The 24407-nt window shown below is 36.6% G+C and overlaps 1 protein-coding gene across 1 annotated transcript; it reads right to left on the bottom strand.

The window, feature by feature from the left end:
• Positions 1 to 19313: 19313 nt before the first annotated feature.
• LOC124226207 (olfactory receptor 14J1) lies at positions 19314 to 20279 on the bottom strand. Its single transcript, XM_046639154.1, has one exon. It carries the CDS (start codon positions 20277 to 20279, stop codon positions 19314 to 19316), a length of 966 nt encoding a protein of 321 aa, XP_046495110.1.
• Between the last annotated feature and the right edge of the window lie 4128 nt (positions 20280 to 24407).

Here is a 24407-nt window from a genome sequence, read left to right on the forward strand (position 1 = left end):
GGTGAGTTTATTCTGAGCTTAAATCTGAGGATTATAACCCGGGGCCTTTCTTCCCGAAGGAAGAAAGGGCACCAAAGAAGTGGGGTGCACAGAGTGGTTATATACCCCCAGAGAGGCTGTTTCACATAGGATTGAAATGTCCCTTTTACAATAGTCGTGAGACTGCTCTGTCGGCACAGCAATTGATGGAAACAGCAGGTAGGTCTTCTGTCTCAGTGAACACAGCAGGGTGGCAGTCTGTTGTCTCCAGCTGACTGGTCACACGTGAGCTGGGTGGTCAAAGGTGAGTGCAGCAATCAGTTCCTAGCCTAAGGAAAGATGCTTATCCCTAAGGAAATGCTAATGTAGGGGGAAGTTGCACCTTTATCTCAAGGGCCTTTGTTCTGGCCATGGGAAATGTCTAAGCAGATATACAATGCGTGCTCAACAGCCACAGTCAGGCCCTTTTGGAAAAAACAAAGTCAGGCCGAATTAGGTTTATACCAAATGGCTTCCTCATATACTCCAATATATCCTATTGCTTGCCATTTTTATTTGTCAATCTCTTTAATCCTCACGGCAACTGCTTGTTTAGGCTATGATAGCTTCATGAAAAGTACTCAATTGGCAGTTGGAATATTTGAGCTTAGAGTAAACTCTGCACTTATCAGTTACGTGACATTACTCAACCAATTTACCCACAAGAACAAAAGGAAATAAAGCTGTTTTCCCCCAAAACTTCTGGTCTTCTGTTTCAACTTTCTGGAGAAATGAACATACAAAAAGCAATTCCTAGTCTAATTCACGGACTAGAAATTACATTTTAGTTTGTTAGGTTTGACATATGACATTTTAAAAGTCAATTGCTCGCCTAATCTCCTCACCCTGATTTTCCCTGTATCCAAGAATCAGTGACAGTCTGTTTGTCCTGGGCACTTTTTAAATCAGAAACTAACTACGTTGTTGGGTAGACACTTGGCACTCAGCTAGGAAGATACTATTCTTTGTACCAATTGGAAACAAGGCAGTGTATTTCATTCCACACTGTGTAAAATGAAATAATCAAAACTTTCCTTGGTGTTACTACTGGAAGAGTGACATCAACATTTTAATTTTTTAAATACAATCCTCTGGATTAGATGAGTCATTCTGATTCACAGAACTGGGTAAAATCAGAGGGAGATGTGGGCAGGTTGAGCAAGGAAATGATCAGTGACAGAAAGCATTGAGATATATAATGAGGCCATAATTACTTCCCCATTGGATCTTTAAAAATAAACAAATTATCCTGCTTGAGTAGATTCCCTGGTAATCACACACAGGAAGGAGGGAGTATGGGAGCATAAATACACGGTAACTTTTGATGCGGGGTCGGTGAGCCAAGGAGTCAAAAGAAAGATTTCTTAGACTCTTAAGATCTGGCAGTAGTGCTCTTTTATTTAGAGAGTAGAATAGCATGGGGACAGGACCCATGGGCAGTCAGAGTTTCTTCTGCTGCTGCTTCTGCTGCCCCCGCTGGCATGGGGACAGGACCCACGGACAGTCAGAGCTCCTGCTGCTGCTGCTGCAAAATTGGGTGGAGAGTAAGGCTAAATTTAAGGCATAGGTATGTGAGTTATCTCTTTACAAGACAAAGAATATGTAAAAAAGTTAAAATGGTATCAGTGCCCGTATGGTCTGGCCATTTGGCGGTCCCACAACTTTTAGATAAGAATCAAACCGGATTGAGTAAATGGCAGAAGTCACCGCTTGAATTTTATCCTCGGCTAAAGACAAAGGAGGATTTGTGGGGAGGGTGGGGGTCAGTTACATGAGGTTGCCAGACAGTAACCAACTTAAGTTCTTGCCTCTGGCATTGATTAAGAGCTTCTAGAGATAAGACCATCCCCCCTTCTTCCTGGCACAGGGAGGGAGGCATCTTCACAGATAGAGGTTTCCCTTAGAAATGTAAATGTTTCCCAACAAAGGGGCAAACAAATTCCACTCCTTGGAGCCTGAATCTCATCTGTAGTTTTAAAACTAACCAGCCTAAAAATCCTCATCATAAGCCATTTTAAAATTAAGCAGCCTAAAAATCCTCATCAACTTTAACACACCTCAGCTCTTCAGTGACCATTGGGTAACTTTTAGGTCCAAAGTGAAAACAGGAGAAAGAGAAAGCAGGAAGAGAGAATACACCTACTACTAATTACCATTTATTGAGTGTCCCAATTGTGGGCAGGGTCTCTTAACAGGCACTGTGCCAAGAATTTTACACACATTACTTCTAATACTTATAACAACATTGCACATAAATTATATAAGAGAAGACTGGAGATCACAGTTAAAATAATTATAAGATCCAGTAAGGAAAGAAAATTCGGAGAGATTGAAAGAAAAAAAAAACACTGACATTGTTGTTATTATTGTACTTATTATTATATCGGAACAAAGGATAAATAAATTTGAAAACAGGAATATACCCAATATTTTGTGGACCCTACATTTAAAATGGAATTATATACGTGGCTCATTTTATAGATAATAAAGATCTGAATTTTTATGTGAATAGACTTACAAATCAGAAAAAAAAATTTCAGAACGAGCATCTTGAGTACACGAAACAGGCCATAAGTTTTTAGCTTTCCCCTACTGAGATTAGGGCAAAATAACATAGTTTGCTAGCATCTTCTGTGGAACTCTATTATAAAGACGCCATAAAAGGATAAAGGAGTGGACCTAAGAAACTTAAAAGACATATTCTTGGGAAGACAGGAAATGATTGGTTTCTAGTTTGTGTGGAATGTCAGTTTGGGGAGGAAAAAGAATGGGTAGTGTTTTGGAAAATAGTCCAAGTATTATTTCTGAGTTTCCTCCTGATTGGAGGAGAGCTTTCAGTTATGCTTTTTCGAAAGTCTTTTACAAATAAAACTTGGCCGATCGTTGGCTGTCTTTTTTCCAATTGCTAGCAAGAGCAGATGGAAACCCAGTTTTGGTCAGGTTGGTGGAGAAAATCAGGGCAGCACCTAAGCCTGGATGTCAATGACAGTTGATAGCAGCAGTTGCTGAGTACAGATACCTGCCCTGGGCTTTTTATTTCTTCCTTCAAAACCCTGAGGTCTGGATGATGCAAAGTAAGGGAGGCAGCTCTGAAAAGAGAGCAGTAGGTGGAAAAAGGGATGGAGATTCCTTGAGGGTTAGAAGCAACTGGTAGGAGGGTTAAGTGGAGTCTGATTAACCTCATGTTTTAGTGGCAGGAGCTCACACCCTGAGTTGTGTAAGCCCCACCACCACCTAAGCTCAGTAGGCAGCAGACAAAGTGAGGTATAGCTGTTAGTTCCTCTCCCAAACATATGACCAATCCAGATAACATTCCCTCAGATGGATGAGTTCACTGAAACAAATAACATCTCAGAAATGAGCCCACTAATAAGAAAAACAAGTTGAGTGATTTATAGCAGATGAGACAGAATTAATGGTCCAGAAAAGAAAACAATTTAGAATAGCACGATAAGTATGTTCAGCGTGGTAAAAATATTGCTCATGTAAAGCAAAAACTAAGATTTACAAATAAGAACCGTTTTAAAATAAGTTGTCTGGAAGGTGTAACTGTTTAACAAAACCTGATAGATTAGTTCAGCCAAGTGAACAAATTACTGAGCTGGAATATATTTGCAAGACATTCTCCCAGAAGATGTTAGGAAACAAATAAAGAGGGAGAAAATACACATTTTCCAAGCTGATGCCACCACCCTTTCCCCCTGTGCGGATGTTCTCTCACTCCACTCAGCCTCAATATCTGCACTGAACTGCTACAAATTTTACTTATAACAAAGCACATGGAACAGGATTGGCCCCAGATGTAAAAATCTGTCAATTCTGAGTGTTGAAAAGAACGCAGACTATTACAAATGTGCATATACTGCTGGTAGGATATAAATTGCTATTACCACTTTGGAGAAATTTCTCATTATCTATAATCTGAGAATGTGCAATACTCATGACCCAGCAATTTCATTCCCGCACGTGTGTCCAAGAGTGTTCAAAGCAGTGTTTTTTACAGTAGCTCCAAATAAGAAAGAACATAAATGCTTCTCATCCATATAATAGGTAAAATTACTTTCCATATTTGTATAAAGGAATGCTATACGAAAATGATAATACATAAATTATAGCTACAAGCAACAAATTCAACAACAATGCACAAACATAATATCGAGAGAAAGAGGCAAACACAGAATAGAATGCATATAATGTGCCTTCATTTACATAAACTTCGAAATGGGATAACACTAAACTACCTGGTGAAGAAATGTATCCCAGTATATGAAAACTTTCAAGAAGGGTGAAAGAAGTAAAATCACAAATGTCAGATTAGTGGTGATGTTTTAGGAATGAATTAAGAAAATTGTAATCAGAAAGGGGCATTCAGAAGTTTTGGGAAGGGCTATGCTCTAATTCTTCTTCTTCTTTTTTTTTTTGTGTGTGGAAGATTGGCCCCGAGATAACATCTGTTGCCAATCCTCCTCTTTTTCTTTGAGGAAGATTGTCACTGAGCTAACATCTGTGCCAATCTTCCTCTATTTTATGCAGTATGCCACCACAGTGTGACTTGACAAGCAGTGCTAGGTCCACACCCAGGATCCCCAGGCTGCCGAAACAGAGTGTGTGAGCTTACCCACTATGCCACCAAGCCAGCCACTATGCTCTAATTCTTGACGTGACTACTGGAAACTATTGGTTGTGGTAGAATGCTCAAATCATAAATGTGAAATTTGAATAAATTTTGACAAATTCATTTACCAATGTAACCCATATCCATCACAATATAGTGCATTTTCATCTACCCAGAATGTTCCCTTGTGTCCCTTTCTAGCTAATTTCCTTCCCTTCCTCAGATCCCATAGAGCACTTCCCATGTACACTTTCTACAATTGATTGATCTTGCCTGTACTTGAATTTATAGATATGGAACTATGAAATGTTTACCACTTTGTGATAGCTCCTTTCACTCAGCATAATACCTATGAGATGACTTTGTTTTGTGTGTATTAGTAGTTTTAATATTTTTATTGTTAAATTGTATTCCATTTGATGGATATATCTTACTTTGTCTATGTATGCTGATGGATATCTGGATTGCTTCTAATTTGGGGTTATTATTTAAAAAGTTGCTCTCTGTTCTTGACTCAATGATTTCTAATAATCTGTATGTAAGTTTACTAATCTTCCTAAATGAGTCAAGCCTATCTAGTGCGTTATTCATTTCTGATAATGTCCTTTCCAGTTCTAGAATTTCCATTTAACATTTTTAGTTATTCTCATTTCTTTGCTGATATTTCTCATGTTTTTGTTGTGACCATATTTTTCTTGAATATATTTATAAAAGTGGTTTTAAAGTACTTTTCTGCTAATTCCAAAATTTAGGTCATCTCTGAATTGGTATTTACTCAGTTTCTCCCTGGTTATTAGTCACTATTCTTACTTCTGTCCATATCTAGTAGAATTGCTTAATATTACAGTTGCTACATTGTTGAGCATCTAGATTTTATTGTCTTATTTTAGAGAGCATTAAGTTTTGTTCTATAGGCAATTGATTTACTGGTGGATCAGCCTTTTCCTTTTGAGACTTGATTTTAAGCTTTATTAAGATTTTTCCAGGGCAGAGTTTGCTATAGGGATAGAATTACCCTACTCATAAACACAGCTCTTCTGCAGTGCCAATGGAGTGCCCAGGGTATTCACCAAACTATCTCCACTCTATTTTGTCAGATCTCTTACGTATCTCAGGAGTGTTCAACTTCTGGAATCACCTTCATTCCACAGCTTCCCAGATGTTGTTTTCTACCAGTCCTCACAGTCTTTCCCCAAGTGTATGCACAGCTTTGTATTTGGCCAAAAACAAAAGCAACCTCATGTATATTTCAGGACTCCGTGTTTGCATAGCCCGCTTTCCTTGGCTACTCTTCACTCAGAACTCCAGTTACCCCAGGAGCCTCAAAATCTGATTTCTGCTTCCTACCTTCCAAGTGACTTTATGGTTCAGCTTTAGGCGTACTTTTCTGTACCATTTTCTAGGAAGTGCCTCCTGGCAGAAAACCAGGTTATCGTGAGGCTCCCCATGATAGTTAATTTTATGTGTCAACTTGGTTAGACTCTGGTGACTAGTTGTTTGGTCAAACACTAGTCTAGATGTTGCTGTAAAGGCAGATTTTTAGATTACTCTCCATAACGTGGGTGGGCCTCATCCTATCAGTTGAAGATCTTAAGAGTAAAGACTGAAGTTTCCTGAGAAAGAACAAATTCTGCCTCCAGATAGCAACATAGAAATTCTACCTGTGTTTCCAGCCTTTGGACTCAAGATTCAACACCAACCTTTACCTATCTCCATTCTGCCAGTTTGCCCTACAGGTTTTAGACAACTTCTCTCACAATCATACGAACAAATCTTTACAATAAATATTTCTTTCTCTCTTTCTTTCATCTATCTACCTATCTATCAATTGCTGATCTATCGATTATCTATTTATACATCTATCTATCTATTATCTGTCTATCTGTATCTCCTATTGGTTCTAGTCTTCTGGAGAATGTTGACCAATACACTCACCACATGTGCTTTTTCTCTTTTCATAATTACCGTCACATGCTGCCTGTTGCCTAAATCTGAAAACAGTGACCTCATTTGTTTTTCCAGTTTTATATTTGTTTACAGCAGAAGGATTAGTCTGGTTACTCTGCCATGGCCTTATTTACTCTGAATCATTACTGCATAGTTTCATGGTATTTATATCACCTTTTATATTTTTTGATATATACTCTATATCTTTTCTAATTTTTACTTAATTTTCCATAGGTTTTTAAGAGGAATGACAAGGACTATCTCTGATATTTACATATAACTTCATTTTATCATGTTCTTTTCATTCTACAAAATTCTTAGTAGGAAACCCTCTCTATGCCCTCTCCATATGCCCACAACACTTACCATTTCCATGCACATAGGATTTTTATTCCCAATATCTGTGTCTTTGCCTGAGAGCCTCCTCTCACTGTTGGAACCTGCTCTGTTTGCCTTCAGGCTAGGCCTAAAGTGCTGGGAAATTAAAGCCCTCCCCACCCTCCCACCAACAGCCCACAACCATTAAACGCACAGCTGTTGATGGATAAATATCCAGATTTCTAGCCGCTTAGGTGGGGTTTCTCCAGAGCATATATTTTACTCTGTCTCAAAAAGTTTCTGCAGTGGCGTTAAACTCAGTATATGTACTCATTATTCTAAACTTTTTTGGTTTCTTTCTTTTACTTATATCACTTCACCCTACCCCTACTAGTTTTTCCCTGGGATTACCTCTCTAATAAACTATCTACTCTCAAGTCTTCCTTTCAGAATGTGCTTCCAGGAGAAATCAAACTTAGTTACACCTCTAAAATAATGAGATGGACAGAGAGTTCCTAATATCAATACCCAAAATTTAGGTAGATAACATAGCAGGATAGGTTCCAATGTAGAAATGTGGCAAGACATTGAAGTAATCAAGTGCGGTGGAATATGTCTGTCTACCTAAGAAACTGAAAACCATAAGAGAACGGAAAGAATAATTGATCTTTGCTTTCCTTAACTACAACATGAGAAAGGTTAGCCTGAATCAGCTGAAATATAAGATTTAAAAAACGGAATTTATGATTTTCTATTTTGAATCCCAACCTGTTCTCAGCTTCTCCTTAGCCATTACTGGCATCGCCAAACCCTAAAATTACCAAGTTTAGAATTAATTCTACTTTTAGTGTCCTTTTCTTCATATCTGCATCTAATTCTGAGATTCCAATTAAAATCTCCTTTTTTCTTCTCATCTCTGATTTCTTTGAATTCATTGCCTCTACCACATTAATTCATTGTAATGTAGACTGTCAAAAATAGCTATTGAAGGAGTTTAAATAGGTAATTAGTAACACAGTGGGATGAGCTCTGAGTTAGGAGCTGGAGAAATTGAACTGGGCACTGATACCAGCCTGACATCAGTTCCCCTACATTAAACCCAAATACAAGGTTAAAACCAAAACACTCATTCCATGCTTACTCCCTGGCTTCCTGGCTCCAGAATCCACTATCTACTATGGAGACAGACATGGACAAGGACAACCACCTGGATTCCTTATCATGTCCTCCTCCTCCCTGATAATAGCCTCCCAAGGCCAAATACAGGCTGGCAGGAAAGCTCCAACCAGCCAGGCCACTGACTCCCCCACTCCCCCATCTACAAGCAGCCTCATTCCTCAGAAACTTTTAATACCCCTAGCCTCTGTCTTCTGGGGAGATGAGATCAAATGAGACAAAAATCTCCAAGAACCTACAGGTAAAACAATAAAAAATAAGACAACTCAGCAAATTTATTGGGCCAATAACAAATTTATCTACGCACCAGTAACAAAGAGTTAAAATGTAATTTAGAAAATATAATTTCTAGTAATTACCAAAATAATAATGTCCACAAATATATCTGATAAAACACAGAGCAAAATTCCAAAAATTATTATGAAACTTTACTGAAAGACACTAAAGAAGATCTAAGTGGATAGGGATCTATATCTTGCTAGGGAGATGATTCTTTAGTAAATTAGCTTTCCTTTCTTAATATGTAGACTCAATGCAATTCTAGTTTTTTAAAAATTTTTTTAAAGAATTTGATGTTCTCATTCTAAAATTTTTACAGAAGTAGAAGAGTATAAGATAACCAAGAACATTTGTAGGATAACTAAATAGAAGGACTTACCCCAACAGATAGCAAGACCTATAATGTATAATAATTAAGACAGCGTTGTATTAGCACAAGGATAGATTGGTAGATAAATGGAAGAGAATAGAGGACCCAGAAGAGATCCTCAGATATATAGGCATTGCACATCAGTAAATGGCTCTGGGACAATTTGTTACCAAAACCAAAACTGGTTCGCCTTCCAGGGAGTTAAATAAGACTCTCCACCAGAAGTAGTTGTTTCACAAAATAAAGTATATTTGCAGCAAATAGGAGACCATGCGGAATCATTTCCAAAGTCATGGTGCCCTATTCAATGCCCCCCCTGAAGTCGCTGAGTCCGTCTGTGTTGTGCCTGTGAGCAGAGGAGGGGCCCGCTTAGATGGGGTCAAACCCCCTCTGGAGTTGCTGAGTCTGTTTTTTGTTGGTTGCTTTGTTTGTTTTTGTCAAGGATGCTCAGCATCAATCTTGTTTTTCCTCAGTCTGGCTTTTCTGGACTGTGAGGTCTCCTTTTTTGCCTTACCCTCCCTATTAGTGGTCACTGGGTGAAACTCAACGTCTACAAATTTTATTTTCCTTTTAAGGATTTGTTTACTTGGTCTGGGTCTATTTTCAGGCTATTAGAAAGATCATCAGGGGCCAGCCTGGTGGCGCTGCTGTTAAGTTTGCACGTTCCACTTCAGAGGCACGGGGTTCGCCAGTTTGGATCATGGGTGCAGACATGGCACCACTTGGCAAGCCATTCTGTGGCACGCATCCCACATATAAAGCAGAGGAAGATGGGCACATGTGTTAGCCCAGGACCAGTCTTCCTCAGCAAAAAAGAGGAGGATTGACAGCAGATGTTAGCTCAGGGCTAATCTTCCTCAAAAAAAAAAAAAAAGACAGAGATCATCACAGAAAATTGATGGCTCCAAGTTTTCATGCAAACCACTCTCTGATTTTAAACTTGTGTTTTAGTGACACTATGCAGATAAAGTAATGACTGGCTATCCACCCCAGGCTCTGCCCTGGATCCTAACCAACCCCACACCATCAGGCACAGCATGCTTCTAAGGAGGTTGTTCCCAGGCAGCAAGACTAGCTCCATCAGAGAAGAATGGGTAACCCAGTATCCAGATTATAAAAGAGCTGGTGGAATCGGGGTGGGGGGCAAGTATGCCCAGATCCTAAACATAAACTAAACACATCGAGGCTATAAAATTACAGATGGTTGTTATGAACAACTCAGGGCTATTCCTGTGGTGATCCACAAACCTATTTGAGATTAGCTCAAAATTCTGCTCCTCTACTGGTCCCTAAGACAATGTCCATGCTTTCCAAGAAGCAGTTACAGAAGATGGACCTTTGACTTGTGCCCCTCAAGAATAAGGAGCAGGATAAAGCTACAGGAGAGATTTTTGTCACCAACTAATTGCCCCAAGAAACTCAAGGCTGGGTTTGGAAGCATTTAACTGTTTTTCCAAATTGTTTTTTTTTCCCCTTTTGTTATGTTAAGGAGATGCAATCACCAACCACTCTGAACCAGACCAAGCCTCACCCTGAGAGCTACACCTATGACCTTTGCCTTATTTTTAATGCTAAGATCTCTCCAGGAGGAGCTTAGGTGTTATTACTGTAACCTGCAGTGTGTGTGGAAGCATGTTTTCCAAGTGAGCCTGCGCAAGCGAATACCCACCTCTCCCTTTTGAATACTCATTCTCCACCAGAAATAAAAGGTCCCTGCTTTCCTTTGTTTGGGGATGCCATCATTTTGGAAATGATTCCACATGGTGTCCTATTTGCAGCAAATATACTTTACTTTGTGAGACAACTGCTTCTGGTGGCAAGTCTTAACGCACCAGGAGGCAAGCCCATTTTGGTTTTGGTAACAAATTGGTTACTAATATTAAAAAAAGAAAAATAGATTGAAATCTCCCTGACTTCATATCCAAGAAGCAATTGCAGATAGATTTAAGAATTACATGCTAAAGTCAAAATTTCAAAACTTTTTAAAGTACCTATAAGAGATTATTTTTGTGTCCTTGGGAGTAGTAAAAAGATTTTTTAATAAAAGACATAAAAGTCTACGTCATAAAGGAAAAGACATTAATTTCAGTAAATTCTACAATCAAAAATTAAAACTTCTACACATGAAGTAAAAAATCAAACTATAGGATGGAAGAGCTAATTTGCCACTCCTGTAAGTGACAAAGTTTAATATTCTAAAGATACAAATAATTCCTATAAATAAATGAGAAATATAAAATGACCCAAAATGAAAGTGGTCAAAAGTCCAAAAACAAGCCACAATGATCTCTAAACAATGAAATAAAGAAACATTTTTAATAAAATCGAAAAAGTAAATTAAAACTGCAATGTGGCTGTGATTAGTGGTTGCCAGAGGTGAGGGCTTGCGGGTGGGTAAAATGGAAGGAGGGGGTCAAAAGCTTCAAACTTCCAGTTGTAAAATGAATAAATCATGGAGATGTAACGTACAGCATGGTGACTATAGTTAATAATTCTGTATTGCATATTTGAAAGTTACTAAGAGAGTAAATCTTAAAAGTCCTCATCACATGAAAAAAATTTTGCAACTATATATGGTGACAGATGTTAACTAGATTTATTGTGGTGATCATCTTGCCGTATACACAAGTATTGAGTCACTATGTTGTACACCGGCAATGAATATAATGTTATATGTCAATTATACTTCAATTTAAAAAAAACTTCAATGTGCTATCAATTTTACATCTATGAATATGGCAGAAAAAAGTCAAGTATGTAAAGTTACGAGAACTTATACATAATTGATGAGAGTGTAAATTGCTAAAACTACCTTAGACAATTTTACATTACATAGGGAAATTTTAGATGTGAAAGGGAAAAACATGGCCGTTGAGGAAATTTATAGCAGGTAAATTTTGGGAACGAGGAAGGAGGAAAAGAAGCCCAAGGTGATGAATAAAGGGAAATAAACTTTACCTTTAAAAATTATTGGAATCAAATATAAACAATTAATAGTTATCATTTCAAGAAGCTGGAGTATGAATTTCAATTGCATTGTTTTTTTGTAGTTTTCTCCCTCAGAGTAAAAGTAAAATAAAAATAGTTGTAGACGTAGGGAATCTGCTTATAATTTTATAGCTTTTTGGTCTTGAATTCCCTCATGCTTCTCCAGGGTAAGCCTAGAATTTCTTTTCCTTCCCTTTTTTTCTTTTCCTTTCCTTTAATTTCTTTTTCTTTCTTTTCTTTTCTTTATTTTTTCCTATGACCTTTGCTACAAGTATTCTTAAGAAGCTGAAAAGAAAAAGCCTCTGAACCTGGGCACATTGAAGCCAATTCTATGATGCTTTCACTGAAGGCCAAGAGGGATTGACAAACCTATAGTTAGACTAACTCAGAAAAAAAGAGAAAAAACTCAAATATATAAAATAAAAAATGAAAGAGGAACCATTAAAATCAATACCACAGATACTAAGCATCATAAGAGACTACTATGACCAATAGTACATCAACAAATTAGATATCCTATCGATAAACTTCTAAAAATATATGACCTACAAAGTCTGAATCATGAAGAAATATAGAAAACTGGAGCAGTCCAATTGCTAGTAAGAAGATAGAACCAGTAATCTAAAACCTCCAAACAAAGAAAAGTCAAGGACCAGATGGTTTCAATGGTGAATTCTACTAAACATTTAAAGAAAAATTAATATCAATTCTTCTCAAAATTTTCCAAAAAATAGAAGAAGAGGGAACACTTCCAAACTCATTTTATGAGGCCAGCTTTACCCAGATACCAAAGCCAGATAATGTCACTAAAAGAAAGTAAATTATAGGGCACAATTCTATAATCAGGGATAGGTCATATCCTTTATAAATATAGATGTGAAATCCTCAAGAAAATGCTAGAAACTGAATTCAATAACACATTACTGGGATGATATATGATGATTAAGTGATAGTTATCCCTGGGATGGTTGGATCATTCAACATATGCAAATTGATAAATGTGATGCACCACATATGCAGAATGAAGGAAAAAATCTCGATAGATGCAGAAAAATCATTTGATGCAATTAACATCCTTTCATGATAAGCTCTCAACAGCTTAGGAATAGAATAATGCACCTCAACAAAATAAAGGTCATATATGACAAGCTAGGCAAACATCATACTCAACTGTGAAAAGCTGAGTGCTTTCCATCTAAGATCAGTAAAAAGACAAGAGTGCCTATTCTTACCACTTTTTTCAACATAGTGCTATTTATTGCAAAATTATTCACAATAACCAAGACATGGAAACAGCGTAAGTGTTCGTCAATAGACGAATGGATAAAGAAGTTTTATAGATGAATATATAAAGAAGTATTTTTACAACAACTATATGTATATATACACATATGCATCAATGGAATATTATTCAGCCATTAAAAATGAGGAAATCCTACCATTTGCAACAACATGGAGGGAACTTGAAGGCATTATGCTAAGTGAAGTAAGTCAGAGAAAGACAAATACAGCATGATCTCACTTATAGGTGGGAATCTAAAAGAACAAACAAAATCAAACCCATAGGAAAAGAGATCAGACTTATGGTTACCTGAGGTGGAGGGTGGCAGAGGGAGAATTGGAGGAAGGTACTCAAAAGGTACAAACTTCACAATATATGTAAGTCAGACCATCATGCTGTACACCTTAATCTTATATAATGATGTATGTCAATTATTTCTTAAGAAAACTGGAAAAAAAATCAAAATAAAAAGAAAAACAAGGCTTGTATCCATGAGACCCACAAGGCTATAGTGAACTAGAAATGGCTCTTAAAGACTTCGCATACCCAAACTCACTTGCTTCAGGGACCAACACAGAGACAGTCGATTAACAGGTGCCCAGAATTTCTGTATAAAAGGTTTATTTGCTTATCTTAAAGAGTTGGCCTGAGGGGCAGGCATCTAATTTAACACACATCTAGGGGTCTGCTGGAATACTTTCCAGGGATGGAGACTGGTAGTCACCATCTTTATATTCCCTCTCTGCCTTAGTCCAGTTTGCCAGTATCATCCAGAAGGAAGGTTGTGCCTTCCTCTGGCACTCCAGTTTTTGTGTCTGCTACCCAATGGACATCTCTAGATCACCTGGGTCTGGTGGCCAGTGGGGCTTTCACTCCGGGGTCTCATAGGGCTGCAACCAATGGAGAAGAGTTCTCTACCAGCTCCTACCCCAGAGGACAGCAAGAGGCAACAGTCTGGGGAGTCCAGTCTTTCTGTGAAAGAGGCCTATTAGTTTATCTTCCTAGCTGTGGCCTGAAGAGAAGTCTTCTAATTAAACAGACCACTAAGGCCTACTGTAATCCTTTTCAGAGACCTCGGAGGGCTCGCACTATCTTAGCTCTCTCCCTTGCTGTGCTCCAGAGCAACGGTACTTCCAGTGGGGAGCTTTTACATGTGTCTGGTGCCCAGATTTTGATATTTAGTATCCTGGTTTTTGCAGCTGCTGCCCACGGGATGAACTTTGATTGCCTAGCTCTGGTGGCCAAGGGGGCTTGAATTCTTGGGTCCCACAGGGCTATAACAACAGGAGAGATAATTCTTAGCCAGCTACCACCCTCGGGGCACTGCATGGAAATCAGACTGAGACACAACCCAAGTCTGTGTGTGAAAGAGGCCTATTTGCCTGTCCTGGAACTTCAGCCTGAGGAGCAGGCATCTGGTTTGGCACACAAATAGAGGCCTACTGAAGTTCTCTTCGGGGGTGAAAGCCAATCGACATCATCTTTGTGCTCTTCTCCTTCTTCCTTACTTCATCTTGCCAGCATCTCCCAGAAATAAGCTTGTACCCTCCGCCAGCACCCTGATTCTTACAGCTGCTGTCAGGGGAAACCTCTAGGTTGCCTGGCTTTGGTAGCCAGTGGGACTTACTCTTGCAGTTTCACAAGACTTTAAAAGCTGCTGCCTGAGAGTCTAGCTTCCAATCAGCCTGAATCTATATCCTCACCTTTGGGACACTGACAGGTCTTGGCAAACCCTCAACTACTGGGAGCCACTAAAAGTAAAATAGGCTGCTTGGACAATCACAAAAGTTTGAGAGATAACCAAGAGCTAGGGCAGGGTTGAACAACAAAGTTCATCTCCTATGTGAGGCCACTCCTTCAAGACTGGGAGAGATGGCTGTTTTATCTAATGCATGGAAACCAATGCAGAGAGTCAAGGAAAATAAACATCAGAATATGTTCCAAACAAAAGAACAAGATAAAACTTCAGAAAAAGTCTTTGGGGAAACAAAGATAAGTGATTTATCTGATAAAGAGTAAAATAAATGATCTTAAAGATATTCACTGAACTCAGGAGAAAAATGGATGAACATAGAGAGAACTTCAACTAAGAGTTATAAAATATAAGAAAATACCAAATACAACCACAAAGAAAAGAATACAATAATTGAACTCCAAAATACAGCAGAGAAGTTCAGCAGCAGACTAGATGAAGCAGAAGAAAGGAACAACGAATTCAAATGCAGAGCTGTGAAACCTACCCAATCAGAGCAGCAAAAAAGAAAAAAGAATGAAAAATTGTGAAGATAGCTTGAGGGATTTATGGGGCAATATCAAGCAGACCAACATTCATCTTATAAGGGTCCTAGGAGGAAAAGAGAGAGAGAGAAAGGCAGAAACCTTATTTGAAGAAATTATGGCTGAAAACTTCCCTAACCTAAGGAAAGAAACAGACATCCAGATCAAGGATGCCCAGAGAGTTCTAAAAAACATGAACCAAAAGAGCCCCACACTAAGATGCATTATAATTAAAATGTAAAATGTTAAATAAGACCCAATCTTAAAAGCAGCAAGAGAAAACAACTTGTTATGTACAAGGGAGCCTTCATAAGACTATCAGCATATTTTTCAGTAGGAACTTTGCAGGGCAGAAAGGAGTGTCAAGATAGACTCAAATGGCTGAAAGAAAAAAACTTCCAACCAAGAGCACTCTGACTGGCAAAATTATCACTCATTTGAAGGAGAGATAGTTTTCCAGACAAGCAAAAGCTCAAGTTCATCATCACTAAACCAACCTTACAAGAAATGTTAAAGGAATTTCTTTAAGCTGAAATGAGCGTTCAATAATTAGTAAAAGAAAACGTATGAAAGTATAAATCTCACTGGTAAAGGTAAATATATAGTAAAATGTAGATTAATCTAACGTAAACATCCTGGGATAATTACATAAAACTAACATGAAACTTAAAAGACAAAGGTGGTAAAAATAACTATAACTACAATAATTAGTTAAGAGATACACAAGATAAAAAGACAAAAAGTGTAACATCAAAAACATAAAACATGGGGCAGGAGAGTAAAAATGTAACTTTAAAATGCATTCAAACTTAAGTTATCTTAAAATCAACCTTTATAGATATGTCATTATATGTAAGCCTCATGGTAACCCCATAGACCAATGGAACAGAGAGCCAAGAAGTAAACCCACTCGTATGGGGGGGTCCACTATTCTTTGACCAGGGCACCAAGGATACCCAATAGTGAAAGGGTAGTCTCTTCAATAAACGGTGTTGGGAAAACTGGATATCGACATGCAAAAACAGAAACTGAACCCGTATCACACTGTTAACAACAATTAACTTGAAATGGACTAAAGAGTTAAATACAGGAAAAGAAACCTAAAAATCGCAGAAGACAAAAGAAAAAAATCTCCTTGACATTGGTCTTAGTAATGATTTTTTGGATGTGACACCAAAAGCACAAGCAATAAAAGCAAAAATAAACAAATGGGACTACATTGAACTAAAAAGCTTCTGCACAACAAAGGAAACCATTAACAAAATGAAAAGACAATCTATGGAATGGGAGAAAATATTTGCAAACACTTATCCAATAAATGGTTAATATTCAAAATATGTGAGGAACTGATACAGCCCAATAGCAAAAACTCCCAAAAAATCCTATTAAAAAATGGGCAAAGGACCTGAATAGACATTTTTCCAAAGAAGGCATAGAGAAGGCCAACAGATACATGAAAAGATGCTCAATATCACTAATCATTGGAGAAATGCAAATCAAAACCACGAGTTATCACTTCATGCCTGTGAGAATGGCTATTATCAAGAAGATAAAAGATAACAAACGCTGGCAAAAATGTAGAGAAAAGGTAGCCTTTGTACACTCTTCGGAGGAAGGTAAGCTGTCACAACCATTATAGAAAACAGTATGAATGTTTTTCAAGAAATTAAAAATAGAACTCCCATGTGACCTAGCAATCCCGCTTCTGAGTGTATATCCAAAAGGTAATGAAATCACTATTTTGAAGTATCTTTTCAGCATTATTCACAATAGCAAGATATGGAAACAGTGTAAGCACTTGTGATGAATGAATGGATAAAGAAAATGTGGTTACATGTATACAATGCAATATTATTCAGCCTTAAAAACACAGAGGAAAATACTGCCATTTGTAACAACACTGATGAACCCGCAAGTTATTATAGTAAATGAAATGTCAGACAGAGAAAGACAAATGGTATCCCTTATATGTGAAATCTAAAAAATAAAAAGACAAACTCATAGCAACAGAGAATAGAATCATTGTTGCCAGGAATTGGGGGATGGGGGCAAGTGGAGAGAGATTGGTAAACATGTACAAACTTTCAGTTATAAAATGAATAACTTCTGGGAATCTAATGTATAGCGTAGTGGCTATAATTGATAATAGTCTATTGTAAAATTGAAATTTGCCAAGAGATTAGATCTTAAACATTCTCACACATATATGCACACACAAAAACATAACTATATGAGGTGATGAATGCATTAATTAACTTGGTTGTCAGAATTCTTTCACAATGTATATGTATATCAAATCATCACGTTGTACATTTTAAATATATGACACTTTTACGTGTCAATTTTACCTCAAAAAAGCTGCAACAAAAAAAAGGAAAAAATTGAATAGACCCACAAAAAGGAACCCATCCTTATTGCACTATTCTCATAGTATTTTACTCATATATTCCTGTCCATTTAGACATCAAAATGGAATTGCATGATGCAAGTTTATTTAAGGTCTTCAAGAACAGAATTGTAAGGTATTGACATATAGTTAAATATGGCAATTTAAACACATGCTTTATTGTGATAATATATCTTGTAGAATGTCAATTCAAGAAGGACATGGAACTTATTTATCTTGCATAACTGAAAGTTTATACCCATTGAGCAACAATTCCCCATTTCCCCCACTCCCCAGACCCTGGAAACTACCACTGTATTCTCTGTTTTTATGAATTTGACTACTTTAGATATCTCATATAAGTGGAATCATGCAGTGTTTGTCTTTCTTTGACTGGTTTATTTCACTACCTGGAGTTAACAATATGGTGTTGTGCACTTTAAAATCTGTTAAGAAAATAGGTCTCATGTTAAGTGTTCTGACCACGCACAAAAAGAATCATGCGAAAGAATACTAGGAAACTTTTGAAAAGAATGAATATGTTCAGTACCTTGATTGTGGTGATGGTATCAAAGGTGTTTGTATATGTCCAAACTCATCCAGACATATACATTAAATATGTGAAATTTTTTTGTATATCAATTATACCTCAATAAATTTAAAAAAAAGATACGGAATGTGATGTGATGCGTGTGTATACAAGACCTGTGATTCACATACTGATAGTTTTGAGCTTTTCCTGTTTCATTCATCTTTGTTCCATTTTGTGGACCCAGGAGGCATCCCTGTCTAACTCTAAAAACCATCTTGTCAAACTCTTCTTCAGATCCGAAGAGGAAATGAATTAATATAAACATCTCCAGTAATGGGAAAGTAGATGCCCGATGGCTATTTCATTAGTGAATTATGGTAGTTTATGCTTATTTTTATTGATGATATATATATATATATATATATATATACATACACACGTACACATATTGAGAAACAAGGCATTTTCAATGAGTAGAGGCAAATAAGCTTTGAGTCAAACAAATATTAGTTTGAATCATATATTTACTATTTTTAATTTGAGAAATCTCAAGAAAATTAATTTGCCTTAAATTTAGTGTCCTAATTGATAGAATGGCAACAATGTGGCACAGCTAGAAGAGTTGTTTGATAGAGTTAAAAGATAAATGTGAATAATGCACCTGACATTTATTAGAGACTGAAAAAAATTGAGGGAAAAGCTATTACAATACATAATAGAAGAGGAAAATTAATATGGATACTTAATATAGGTAAGAAACTTGGAGAAATCACATAAAAACCCTATTAATATATTATCTGATAATCACAGTTAGCCTAGCTGACATCAGTCTGGAATTTATTTGTTAAAAGTCAACTTCAAATTATGCTGGCCAGGTTGCAAACTAATTGCCTTTTCCCTTTGACTTCAGAAAAATTCCTAAAATATACCTTAAAATAACAATGGAATTGAAGGAAGAAAAATTAATATCATTAGAAGCATAACATCTTAAATTTTGAAGAATTCTATTCTGAGAAGAATATAAATAATAGAAAAGCTGGACAGGCGTTCTGAGAAGAAATTGTAAATATTTACCCCTCTAACAATCTGAAACATCATAGCAATACCGTTTATTTGTATGGTTCTTTAGAGTTTACAAAGGGCTTTTAAATACATTTTTCTCTGAGAAAATTCTTCTTTTGACAGTACTTTCCTTAGAGCTGACTTCATAGCTTCATTCCGTAAACTATAGACAATTGGATTGAGTGTTGGAGGTATCACAGTATAGAATATGGAGAACATGAGGTCCATGGCTGATTGAGAATTAGAAGGGGGCCTTAGAAACTCAAAGCCTGCAGCTGAGAGGAAGAAGGTGACTACAAATAGGTGTGGCAGGCAGGTAGAGAAGACTTTGGTCCGGCCCTCAGCTGATGGGATTCTCAGCACAGCAGAGAAGATGCGAACATAGGAAAGCACAATAGAGATCAAACAGATAAATGCTGTTGAGGTTGTGAATGCAGCCACTGCAATCTCATTAATGAATTCAGAAGAACAGGCTAGTTTCAGCATCTGAGGAACATCACAGAAGAATTGGTGAATGACTCTCTCCCCACAGAGAGATAGGGAGAAGTTAACTGCTGTGTGCACGAGCCCAGAGAGGCCTCCAGCAATCCACACAGCTATCACTGCATGCCTACAAGCATGGGGATCCATAATGGTCTCATATTTCAGTGGTTGACAGATAGCTACATACCGGTCATAAGACATCACTGTGAGGATGGCCACTTCTGACGAGGCCAGAGCTATGAAGAAGAAAACCTGAAGAATGCATTGACCAAGGGAAATGTAACCATTATTCATAAGTGAATTTGCAATGGACTGAGGGACTGTGACAGAGATGAAGCAGAGGTCCAGAAGAGAGAGGTGCTTCAAGAAGTAATACATGGGGGAATGGAGGCGATAATCCAAGGTAGTTATGGTGATAATGAGGAGGTTGCCTATCAAGGCCAGCAGGTATGTCACCAAAAACAGCAGTGCATGTAAAATCTGAAGCTTACGGTCATCAGAAAACCCCATGAGGAGGAATCCACTCGTTGAGGTCAAGTTGGCCATGGTCACTCTGAAGATAGAAAGTATGATTCTGTTTAGAAAGCCAAAGAACAGTAGGAAAAGAAAGTGTGATATTTAATATATCTATAATGTCAAGTAACTCAGTGTACTCAGAATATAGCTACTGAAATCAAGGTGAATTTATCTCCATACCTCTAGAGGTAACATTTAATTCAGAAAGATCTTTAGCGGTTATTCAGAAATAGAACTCCTAAATGTGATCAACACTTTCACATAGGTTGAAAATTTATGAGAAATTTCTGGAGCAGAGTTTGGATTCTCAAAGGTAGAAATTAATGGAGACGATAAAGTCTTTCCCTGCAACAAAGTCAGTGAAAATGGTACTTATATACTAGTATCATTACATCTTACATATGATATCTTAGCATTGCAAGGATGCATTAAAACTTCCTTTGTTAACCATTTAAAATAAAGTTGTTCTTATTACCTCGTAAGTGGATCTAGAAACAGACCGGAGACACGCACAGGGGAAATGTTAGTTCTAAGGACAGTCATATTTCTTGACTCTGAAAGGCTCCTAACATTTTTAAAATATAAAATTTAGTTGGAATGAACTTCCCAGAGCAAGCTTGAATAGTGAAATGACTCAAAATTGTAAGATGCAGATGCCACTGATACCAAGCATTGAATTCTGAGGTTTGGAATTTGATAGATCTTGCAAATGATGATACCTCGTCCTTTTAATTGTTATCATCCTTAGAATGACTTGGACTTGGACATTTTCAATCAAATTCATTTAAACAGATAATGATAATTTTCTAAAATGTATTTTATTCTTACTATGTGATAGGCAGAATGCTAGGTAGTAGAGTGTATGACTTTCCAGTATTATATCACATTGTGACTTCTCCAGTAAGAATAAATAATTCTTTATTCTTTTTCTCTAGGACTTGAAATATATTAGACAGTGAGCGCCCATTTCTTAAAATAATCAACCAACCAACCAAACAAGCAAAATCTTAATGCCAGATGTAACGTAATTGTTAGGGAGATTGGCTGGCGTTACTTTTTATGTTAAATGTGTTATTGTAAAATCATAAAATCACTCTGTGTATCAGAATCACCCTGATAACTTATTTTTACTTCTTTAAAAAAAAGCCTGTAGATTTGTTGAAAGGTCAATCCATTTTCACTGAGTTGTCTCAAGACAATTCCTTCACCATCTCTGATCATTTCCCTACCTTTGGCAATGGTATCTAATATACAAGCACTAAGTAAATATTTATTTAACTTAGTATATACATTATTGACTTCAATTTTATATAGACAAAAAGTATCAAGTTACTTGAGTTACTCCATCAGATATTATTTTATTCCATTCATTAATCCCTCAGTAAATGAAAGAGTTTGAAAATTACTTGAGCTAGTACCTTTCTGTTTTGCTGTAATTTATTTTGAGAACTTTGAAACTAATTTTTAGGAAACATCCTGGCAACAGCATGGAAGAAAATAAAACTAAAGAATAAAATACTGCCAGAGATGGTGAAGGTTTGAACTCATCTATAAGTATGACAACAAGAGATAATAATTACAAGAGAGAATGAGCAGGTAAAATCTTGATGGTTGACAGATGTGCAGATGAAAGAGAAGTTGTGCTATTCTCTGAAATAGGTGACAGCGACAGGGAGATGGTTGAGAGAAGAGATGAGTTCTGATGGGAAAAGTAGTCTGAGGTGATTGTGTGCCAAACATAAAGTTGGATATGAGGATCTGACCTATGGTAGTTCTGAAAACACCACCAGTTCAGTAAGAATGTGCAAATCACGTAGAAAAGCAGTTAACCTTGCTCCTTTAAATGGCACTTACAAGAATATTTTTTGAGTAAAAAAAGGACAGAAAAGAGGTCTGAAGACAGACTTTTAGAGACCATCAAATTTCAATAGATGTGCAGAAGAAGACCCAGTCCAAGAGACTGAAAAAGAATATTCACAGAGAAAAGAGAAAAGCAGCAGTGAGTGGCATCATAGAGCCAATTGAAAATAGAGGCTTTAGAAAGAAAAAAAATGTGCCATATATTTAAGAAAGGAAATTTAAAATAACAAAAGGAGCACATTGAATATGCCATTGTGAAGTTCATTTGTAGATTTTTCTAGAGCCATTTGGGAGGACTCAGAGATACAGAATTATGATAAACATGATTCAAAGAATGAATGAGATGTGAGAGGAAACAGAAATTATGGAACACAGCTATAAATTTCATAAAATGAGAAATTTCACTCACCAGAGTTGATCTTAGTCAGTAGAAACAAATATTATTTAGTCCTAAGATTGACCATCTTTATTCCAAAATTTAGCTGGTGGCTCAGTCTTTCAAATTTTCATGTAAGAAGAGGACTAAGATGCTTTCCTACAAGACTGAACAGAAAGCATAGACTCAATGACATTTTAACTTCCCGCTAAGCCCGTGACACCTGAAATGAAGCCAGGACTGCCCAGGCACTAGGGAACAAATTTGTTCAGTGTAGTTGGTGTTTCAGGTAAACACAGTGAGTTCAAAGCATGAGACTTGCTGGAGCGCTCCCTCAAGGAATTGCCTCAGTGGAAGGTAGTAAATTATCATCTTGGTTTAACTGAATCTTGTAGTCTGCATTCCAGGGAGGAAAACATGTATATTGTACACAACATTTTCTGTAGTATGAATCCAGACTCAGGTCTCCCTAGTAAGAAGTATTTTTGCATCTATTAACAATTTCAACTTTATTGGTCACCAATAAAATTGTAGGTACTTGTATGGGCCTCAGGTAAAAACAGAACGTCCAGTAAGCATGTATTTATATAAACTCATACATAATCACAGAACCAAAGAATCTTAGAGTTAAAACTACCCCTAGAGGTCATTGAGTCTAAGCTTCATCCAACACTATATCTTTTCTAAAACACCTCTGAACCTGATAGTCCAGTTCCCCTTTTAACAGTCCCATAGATGAGTAATTTTCATCCAAAGATGAATGTATTCAGTTTTCAAGTAACTGTGATTTTGGGAAAGACATTTTTTATACTGTGGTATGAACATTTAATGTAAGATCTACCTCCTTAGCAATGAAAGAAATTAAAAAAGAAATTTAAATTTTCCATCTACTCCTAAATATCAAAAATTCAATGTAAATTATATTCCAATTGAAAACCATTTAAAAATGGCTCTAAATATCTCTATTTTTAAATTTAATAAAAATATTTCATATTTTTTAATCTTAAGAAATTGAATTTCAAAGTTGTAAACCAGTGGGCCTAGTTTTGATTCCCAGTGACTAAAATAGTACTGCGTAAGTATCACAGTAAGTATCTCAATAAGTATCACACTTGTTTTTACAAGGCTATTATGAAGAATAAAGAAAACAACTAATAAGTGATAAAAAAAGATATTCTGAGGTTCAGTTTTGAGGAGAGAATTTTCTAATTTAACATAGGTTTTTGTTGCAATCTGATGAATATATCCAAAGATTTCAACATATTAAAATAGTGAGGTAATTCAAAGAAAATTGTGGCATAGTTCAAATAGGATAAAATAATGAAATATATTTTAGAAATAAAATTACATAAAAATTGGAGAGGTGTGTAGGTGTTTTTTATTTTTTAAAAAAATAGATAAATCCAATCAATATATGTCAAAAACCTCCAATGACTACCAAAATAAACACTCAAAAAAACTCAAAATAATAGCTGCTGTTCTTATCAGACCAACGCTGAATTAATCATTCAAAATTGAATACTTTAAGAAGATTGTAGACAAATGAGTGTGTTTATCAACAAAAGTGATTAGATATCATTTATTCAAATTACCAGAAAGTTCAGAAAGGACCTATATTTTCAAACATTATAAATGGTGTCAGTGAAATAAGTCCAACAGAGAAAGACAAATACTGTGCGATCTCACTTATATGTGGAATCTAAAAAGACAAAAAAATGAATTCATAAATACAGAGAACAGATTAGTGATTGACAGATGTGTGGGAGTGGTGGGTGGGTGAAGGTGGTCAAAAGGTACCAGCTTTCAGTTATAAGATAAGCAAGTTCTGGGAACGTAATGTACAACATGGTGACCAAAGTTTACAATACTGCATTGTGTATTCGAAAGTCACTAAGAGTGTAGATCTTAAAATTTCTCATCAC

Source organism: Equus quagga, chromosome 15 (genome assembly GCF_021613505.1).
Source record: "Equus quagga isolate Etosha38 chromosome 15, UCLA_HA_Equagga_1.0, whole genome shotgun sequence".
NCBI classification, from domain to species: domain Eukaryota; kingdom Metazoa; phylum Chordata; class Mammalia; order Perissodactyla; family Equidae; genus Equus; species Equus quagga.